This window comes from Phalaenopsis equestris, unplaced genomic scaffold, assembly GCF_001263595.1.
Source record: "Phalaenopsis equestris unplaced genomic scaffold, ASM126359v1 Scaffold000002, whole genome shotgun sequence".
Taxonomy (NCBI): domain Eukaryota; kingdom Viridiplantae; phylum Streptophyta; class Magnoliopsida; order Asparagales; family Orchidaceae; genus Phalaenopsis; species Phalaenopsis equestris.
In genome coordinates this window covers 27,231,030-27,239,622 of record NW_018164444.1, presented here as the reverse complement: position 1 = coordinate 27,239,622, position 8,593 = coordinate 27,231,030, and the positions used below count along the sequence as shown (strand labels likewise).

Genomic DNA, 8,593 nt, shown 5'->3' with positions numbered 1-8,593 from the left:
ATTAAGTTCCTGCTGAAATTCCCAATGAAAGGAATTTGAAAAGTGACAATTAAAATGACAATATCCTAATCTTAAGAAATTTTAACACTCATGAACAAACCTGCAAACCCCAAATATATAGAATAGAAATAAAGAATTCATATTGAAAATCATGGATGAATTTTAAAGAGGCATAATAGCCTGTCAAAAGCAAATTCCTGCATATATCAAAAAAAGAATTTAGTCATGTGATTCAAGGAATTTTAAATTTTTTGTTGGAATAATGTAAAGCAATTCGCACTATTGCATGTCATGAGTTGAGGCGTGTATTTGAAAAAAAAATTTGTATGTGTGTTGTTTGGCAAGGGGGCACACCACATCAAAACATCAAAAGCAAATTTGTTCACATTTGGTAGAACAAAAATTACAATATCCTGATCTTATTCGCCACAAAATAAAAATTGAATTACAGTTATGGACAAAGCTTAGAAGTTATCAAATAACTCAATCCTCCAAGTGTTCATTTGTGGAGCATGCTTGATAGTGCATGAAGGCATTCATCGCCAAAGGTCAACTTAAAGTTATTCTAGTATCTAAGCATCCGCAAAAGTTTAAAATGCCCCTTGAAAAATGCAATTCATGGTTGCTAACAAGAATATTTAGGTTAAACTAGACTGATTAGCTCATCTGACTAAAAAAACCAAGGTCTACAACAACCCAAGGCGACAGAGCGCCTACGAATAAGCCTTAATAAAACATTCTATCATGTGATACGGAGCAGTAAATAACCAGTATGCATATGAGAAAGCTCAAACCAAATCATAAAATCCTCGTAAATAAGGATGAATTCTTTGAATAATGTCATGTCTGATATCCAATTTATCATCTAAAAATTTGTCTAGAACCAACACTTATAAAAGAGTCAGCACGAATTATTAAAGTCTACAACCTACCAACATAGAAAAGAACACAAAAAGTCAATAAGTAAAGCCCCATCATCCCAGGTGTTCAGAGTAGAGGACAATATGGAACTGGGTAAAGATTAATCAGAACCAGCACAAAATTTTTGAGACAAATGAAAGTTCCACGTGTTAAATTATCGAATTTCCCTTGGGGTCCCATTCATTTAGGAGGGCTAAGCATGTGTGGATCAAGATCACTTGAAGTATAATCAAATTGGTAGATCAAGATCACCATCCAGTGTAGTTAATAGGCAAAAAAAATTTATTTGTGTCCAAACATTAAAAAAAGAAGGATTTACAAAATAAAGTACTATATACTGCCAAGCAAAAACAATGATAAAGAATGAGATTTTAAATTTTTCATCCAGGAAATATCTATAAAAACATCTAATCTCCCTATTGCCAACCAAATGATAAGTCGTTCAAGTAGATAAGTCATCAAATCTGCCAAATCTAAAAGTATAAAAACCCAAACTAAAATCACAAAAATAGGCATGTGAAAGAAACCTACAAATTATATATTCAAAAATATTTACCTCAGCGAATGTCTCCAAGTAAGGCCACACATCAAACCTTGAAATCCATTTTCTGAGAATTCCATTTTTATTTCTAAAAGGAATCCTCAAAATGTGAGAATGCTTTGTTCCTGTAACTCGCTCCAGTCGTTGGTTGCAGGTTGTTCCTTTTGCTTCTGGTATCAACCTTGTAATCTTTCATTTTCAAAGAAATTAAAATAGGATCTTCGTCTTGATAGAAATAGGAAAGAAGAGGTGATTAAAACATATAAAACAGGGGACCCTTGTGTATGATTAAGGAAGAGGTTCAGTAGGGTAAAGGTGGGTTTGTGTGTGGGGGTCTAAAATTGGAGGAAGGAGGTGGTCTAGGGATGTGAAGAATGAAACTTACTATAAGAATTCGTGGATCAACATTTAACCCCTGGTTTTTTATCCTCAAAAGCATTTCACTCTCAAGAGCACGAACTTGATCCAAAATATAGACAACCTGAATACAAAGCGGTAATAGACGTGAAAACATGCTATTTGGTGATAGTCAAAGTTTCAAAATTAATTTTTACACAACAAAAGAAAGAACATTTATCTAGACTTCAATGGAGCCTTCAAAAACAGGTAAACAATCATTGTTCTTTAACTCCACTTAAAGAATACCTGTCCTCCAGTATCAGGTAGTCCTAGAACACTAGCCTGGCCAAAATAGCCATGTGGTGAAAGAATTACGACATTGAAAACCATTGGTATTCTCCCCAGAAACTTCTCAAGGGATGCTGGATCAGGAGCCTGAAGTATATCCAAAAGAAGGTGGATCATCTCAAGTGCACGCCCAACTGTGTCACCCCAACCTTTTTCCAATCCCATCTCTTGGAACCTGGTAATTAATTAAAATCTGAATGTGCTGAGAAAACATAAAAAATTGTATTTGAAAAAGTGGACCCTACTTTGCACTGATGTTGCAGCATATACTTTTTAGAAATATATTACCAAAGAAGAGACGCATGCTCAGTTCTTCAATTTAATTATCTATGATCCACAATAAACAAAAATTTCATTATAGAATCTCGTTATTGAGCAATGGTTGCTAATGTATATTATCTGCAACCATCGCCAGCAGCCACGGCATAGAAGAAGGTGAATATTTTCAATACAAATTAAGGACATATTGTTACCTGTGAGCGATTTCAGAGAATGGCGTGTTTGGGTCGCTCTTAGACAGATAATCTTCAGCTTTGGATAGGGTGGACTGGAGTCTTGATAAGCTTTGTATCCTATCATTCAGCATCATCATCTGACCATGTACGCAGCGATCCCAACGTAAGTAACAGCTACAAAAAAATTGGGTGTGGGGGGGGGAGGGGTGTGGTGGAGCGGGCAGAGCATTCACATCAAATGAAACTCAAGCTTACATGGCCCTTATATTTGTGGGCTCTCAGAAAGTTCAGCAAAGGTTCTAAGCTTTCCCTGTTTCGAAACATGACTGAAGAAAGGTGCCGATTGAGGAACTGAACCCCATTTCCTATGGAAGAAGATCTATTCGGGCGAGGAAAATCAGCATTGAAGGGCTCAAAGTCCAGCTCCAAAGCATAATTATCATTAGAACTGTCAATAATACATACGGAACGCATCATTTCAGTGGAAAATGAAAATCAGAGACGGAAACAGAAACAGAGTTCAAGAAAGACAGCTCCGGCTGTATCATTACTAATGTTCATCAACAAGCTTTTCCTTGAACTGAAGGTACTCTGAAACTTCAAGCTGCTCCACGATGAGTTCGTGGACGTTCACTCGAACGTACTCCCACACGCCTGGTCGCGGGCGTATGGCAATGGCCACGAATGGAGGCAGCACAATTCCCTCCTAAATCATCAAAAACAGATGCTGAATAAAACGAGCAACAAAATATTCAACTACAGAGAGAGAGAGTCAATAAGAGAACCTGAGCAGACTTCAGAATCTCGAAGAAGGAGCCCTCTGCAAGCTTCTTGTCGTCGGCGACAACTGCCGAGAGACCATCCAAGAGGTCATGGGGCTGTAGGATGCACTTTCCCTGGTTGACATACCTGAAATAACGTTCAAAGAGTGTACAGTATAGTGATTAGGGTTTCAAAGCCGGTGATTGGATCGATCAGAATCAAGAAGGAGAGACCTGGAGAGCAGAGAGACGAGATCGTTGCGGTGGGCCGAGAGGGTATCCTCTACCCTCTCGCGGATGCTGGGTACGCGCCCAAGCTTCTGCGTCGCCATGGCGATTCCTCGCGTCTGTGTAACTTCTCCGTGATCGAGTTGAGAAGTGAATGAGATGGAAGAGTGAAATTCCGCACGCAGTTTTAGGCAGATAAAGTTGCCATTTGTGGTCGGGTCCTTGTTTTAAATTTTTCTGCAGCGCACAGATTTAAGCTTGATAATATTTATATTGTAGTGTGAAAGTGGGCACCCTTTCTGCTGATTAAACAGTGGCGCAGAATGGACGTCAACGTCGTGCCACGCGTTCAAGAAAATCGAAGTCGATTCTGGCACTATAACGCTCGTGAATATGATCATGGTCTAAATTTTATTAAAAAATTGACTGTGACATATATATATATATATATATATATATATATATAAGAAATCAAACACACATTGAGAGAAAATAATATATATATATAAGAAATCAAATACAAATTGAGAGAAAATATAATCGCAAAATTAACGAGAGTGGACACTAAAAAATAAAAAAACAGCAAAAATCTGAGAGATAAATTAGGAGTCTGTTTGGAAGAGTTATCTATTATGAGGCAAGGAAAAAGTTGTGTTAGGAAGTTGTTGTGAAACTATTAGGGGGAAGCTTTGTCTTTTGTTATTTTATATTGTAGTGCATTAATTGTGTTGCAGTTGTTTATAATAACAAGTTATTTTTTTTTATTATTGTTGTGATATTTATAAGATAATCAGTCCAAGTTGTATAACTCATACAAAAAAATATAATTTTATGAGTCCGTGATGAATAACTCATACATGAAAACATAAATTACATTCAGAATCTCAAAAAAACCATAAATTCAAATATTATATCAAGATCCTATATTTCATTTAACATTAAGTAGCACAACAATCAAAATAAAAGAAAACGATTAAAACAACAATTAACATGTCACTATATTGAATTTGAAATAAAGACCCAAATTTTCACAGGTAAACAATTAAAAAAAAAAATGAAGGCATCTCTATCAAAAAATTTTGCACGTAGGTTTATGCCGAAAGTCCTCAAAGGAACCACAAACCATAAAGAGCAACCCAAAATTATTTAAGCATGGATTGAGCCTGTAAACCACAAAGAGCAATACCACCAAAGTAGATTCATCAAACAAATAAATTTGGTTCCCCCATTCATCAAACAACAATTCACATAGCTATTCATCAAAATTTAATTAGCATATCCAGAGCAACTCAAATGAGATAGAGAGAAAACTATAAATAGCAACCTAATCAAGACAGAGAACGGCCCACAATGAGCAACCCAACCGAGACAAAGAGCAAACCACAAAGTGCAGCAAACCGAGACAAAGAACAGCCTCATTGACATAGAGACAAAAAGATCACAAAAAAAGAAAGTCGTAAAAAAAATTCCCCAAACAACTTTATAGAAAAACATATATAAAGCATTTGGGTGTATGCACAAACTATAAACCGTAAATAACAAATCCACCGAGACAAAAACCACAAACCACTGAGGAAAACCTTTAAAGTTAAATGATAGAAAGTTTTAAAAAAATGAAGGAAATCAAAGGAAGAAAACACTAGTAATCGTCGTAATAGGTACCAGATGATGAAGGAAATCAAAGGAAGAAAAAACCCTACATAGTGAACAAAAGGAGGATTGTTCGAGTAGATACACATTACGAGGTGGCCAGATAATATCAAAGGAACGAAATATGTGGAATGCAGGTTATGAACAACTTCACATAACCCTGGTTGTGTTCAAATAAACGCACAAACGCCATGGAAACCAAACGCTCCAAAGTGTGTTTTCGTACCACGGCACAACAAAGAAGCTACCTCGAACATACCCTAATACTCCCAAGATGAAAAAAAAAGCACTTCGAAGAAGAATAACTTGTTTAGCTAAAAACTTGCAGTAGAAAGTATCGAAAAATTAAGGAAAGAGAAGAAGAAAATGCTATCAATTGTCAAAACAAGCAACGGATGATGAAGGAAAGCAAATAGAGAAAAAAACCTTACATAGCAAACCGAAGGAGGATCGCTCAAATAGATACACAATGCGGGGTAATCAGGTAATTTTGAAGGAATGAAATTGAGGAATGCAGGTTATGAACAACTTCACATAACCTCGGTAATATCGGGGTCATGCATTAATAGGCAGAGCTATGACTTTTCCTTTTTGAAATATTTCTTCTCGACTCATTTGAATTTTTTTTTTTTACCATCAATTTAATGCATAGAAGTAGGTCTTTCTTATGATACAAATGCTCTTATTGTAGAATATAATGCCTACATTAGTCAAGTCGTTGTATTTTTTTTCTAGGTTGAGGATTTTTTTTTTCCGCTAAAGGGAATGCTCAAATACCCAATCATCGGGCCGCCATCTCATTTGCCATTGATCATGTTGTTGATTCTAATATTTTCATAGCTTGCACCATCAATGTTATCCAATGATCATCACTTGCCTTCTTAGCACTCAATTCTCATTAGTGTGCACATGATGAACAAGCAAATTATTCATTCTCTCAATAACTTCAAGGATACTAATATATAAATCCAATTTTATTATTTATAATTAGTGTATCAACGTGAGGGAGGAATAATAAATTTTTATTTTATTTAAACACTATAATGTTATAGAAATAATTAGAAAAAGATAAGGGTTTGTTTGGGGCACCGTTTTCTCTGCTTATCATTTTCAAAATGTAGTTAGGGGTCGTTTGGGGGTGCCATTTTCATTGTTTTTTGGCATCTATCGTTTGCGAAAACGGCAAAAGCTGGAATGGGGGGAGACAGGCGCATTATGTGGTTTAATCTTCGTTCCGCGTTTGTAATGTCAATGCTACCTCTCTACATTTTCTCTATTTCTCTCCTATGTCCCTGCAAAGGCCCCATATTTCATTTTGGCTCCTTCCATCCATTCTTATATAGCTGTAGTTATAGGGCAAACTCCTGGTTCCCCTTCCCCTCTCCATTTGTTTTCGCTGTCGTTGGCCGTGGCTGCTCATTTTGTATGCAATCATATCATTTTAGTGTTCGTTGTTGTGATCTGATAGTTTGCGCTGTTGTTGATGTTTTGGTGGATGAGGTGGTATGACCATTTTCGTTGTTTTGGCGTTTTGCTTAATTTGTTGCTTTAGTGATAACATTCAGCTCATGCATTGGCATTTTGTTTAACTCTTCTTGAACATGAAAACAATTTTTATGGAGATACTCATGTGCCCCGTGGGTTGCTTTTAAAATATTGGTCTGAATTTGTTGTGAGTTAATGCAAGTTTGAAAGTTTAGATGTTAGAATAGCTAATAATTTCATTTCACCTCATCTTCTTCAATCTAAAAATGTTTCTTATAGAGACAGTATTGTGCACTGTTGGTTATTTTTAAAAAAGTGAGCAGTGCAATTATTAAACCTTAGATGTTAGATCAGTCATTAATCTCATTTCACGTCTTCTTCTTCACTTGGGAAAATAATTTTTATGGAGATAATTATACGCATTGTATGTTGTTTTTAAAATATATTCATGTTAAATTGTTTTGAGTGAAATACAAAATTTGAAAGTTGAGATGTAAAATCACCGAGTAATTTTATAAAACATTTGTTATGTTATTTTATTGTAATCATTCTGAAAGCCATAATTTTTTTTATATATTACATTAGTCATTTTTTGTCAGAAACAACTGAATTCAGTAGATTTCCACAGAGAAGATCTTTCTCCACGAAGTAACTTCAGGGCTGCTGCTTAAAACTTAACTATTTTTTTCCTAAAAAATTTTGGTTGAAAGATAGCATTCTTACTACTAATCCATTAGCTCACATAGAAAAAACTACACGCTCAATCAAACACCATGTAAGAAAATAAAATCATTCTTCTCCAAAGCAGATGCACAACCAAATAAGCACTAAATATTGTCCAACCCGTCTAAAAAAAGGTAAGATTTTTCTAGATCTGCCCATATCAGCATTTCATAGATGCACACAAACAAAGCATCAGATCTGAAAACATGAAGATATAGACAAAAGCACCCCCATTGTGCAGGGGCAAAACAGGAAAGCAGCCGAACCGCCTCAGTCGCCGGCGTCATCGTCGGAGAAGATGGTAACGCGATAGTAGAGAAGAAGCAGAAGTAGGAGGAGAACGGCGGCGACGCCTAAGGGGGATCCGCCGACTCGGTGAATGGCGTCCGGCGGCCCAAAGGAAAAGAGATCGGAGATAGCATAAGCTCGGTCCGAAGAGAGGAACCGGATAACGATAACGAGCACTACAGGCAGGAGCAGGAGGCCCACTGGGGTAAGCAAATCCGAAATGGCTTCCGGTACGGCATCGCCCACGTCTCCGAGGAAGAATGGCGCCGCCGCCAGTACTCCGGCCACCAGTAGAAGTAGAAAACCATGCGGCGGAGACGCCCCGCCCCGGCCTTCCTCTATCATCACGTAATGCTTCTAAAGATTGCTTCTTTACGCTCTCCCTGTTTCTCTCTTCCTTTTGCTGTATAGAGGGGAGCAAATGTGTAGCCCAACCAAAAATGGTTTTTACGCTTTATCAGTGGAAGAAATATTACATCAGTACTAAAAATAACGTGCGTAGCCAATCAAAACACGCCACGATATCTCGCACGGTAGAGCAAAAAAAACGGCGCAGTAACACGGGGAATATTCTCTCCTGTGTTATTCATGTGTTATTGCGCGTTATTCATGTGTTATTGCGTGTTATTCATGTGTTATTGATGTGTTATTGCGTTATTATAACAGCAAGAATATTTTCAGGATACAATAACACATGAATAACACACAATAACACTTGAATAACACGGGAAATATTCCCGACAGAGAAAAAAACGGCGCAGTAACGCGGGGGAATATTCTCTCCCGTGTTATTATTGTGTTATTGTGTGTTATTCATGTGTTATTCATGTGTTATTGTGTTATTATAACACCAA

General features: G+C 36.8%; 2 protein-coding genes across 2 annotated transcripts in view; both read right to left on the bottom strand.

Annotated features, from left to right (window-relative positions):
• The window catches only part of LOC110026668 (sucrose synthase 4-like), a 28,521-nt gene extending 24,676 nt beyond the window's left edge, over window positions 1–3,845 (bottom strand). Inside the window, exons 1-8 of the mRNA XM_020727710.1 lie at window positions 3,600–3,845; window positions 3,390–3,513; window positions 3,156–3,310; window positions 2,860–3,052; window positions 2,623–2,741; window positions 2,108–2,324; window positions 1,848–1,943; window positions 1,478–1,651 (exon numbers count right to left, since the gene is read on the bottom strand). Coding sequence (XP_020583369.1) covers window positions 1,478–1,651; window positions 1,848–1,943; window positions 2,108–2,324; window positions 2,623–2,741; window positions 2,860–3,052; window positions 3,156–3,310; window positions 3,390–3,513; window positions 3,600–3,697 — 1,176 coding nt within the window. The 5' untranslated portion in view covers window positions 3,698–3,845. The remainder of the gene's footprint in view (window positions 1–1,477; window positions 1,652–1,847; window positions 1,944–2,107; window positions 2,325–2,622; window positions 2,742–2,859; window positions 3,053–3,155; window positions 3,311–3,389; window positions 3,514–3,599) is intronic.
• Window positions 3,846–7,504: 3,659 nt separating this feature from the next.
• Window positions 7,505–8,189, bottom strand: LOC110038480. The gene has a single exon (XM_020743338.1). The coding sequence runs from the start codon at window positions 8,082–8,084 to the stop codon at window positions 7,722–7,724; it is 363 nt and encodes a 120-aa protein (XP_020598997.1). The 5' UTR covers window positions 8,085–8,189; the 3' UTR covers window positions 7,505–7,721.
• Between the last annotated feature and the right edge of the window lie 404 nt (window positions 8,190–8,593).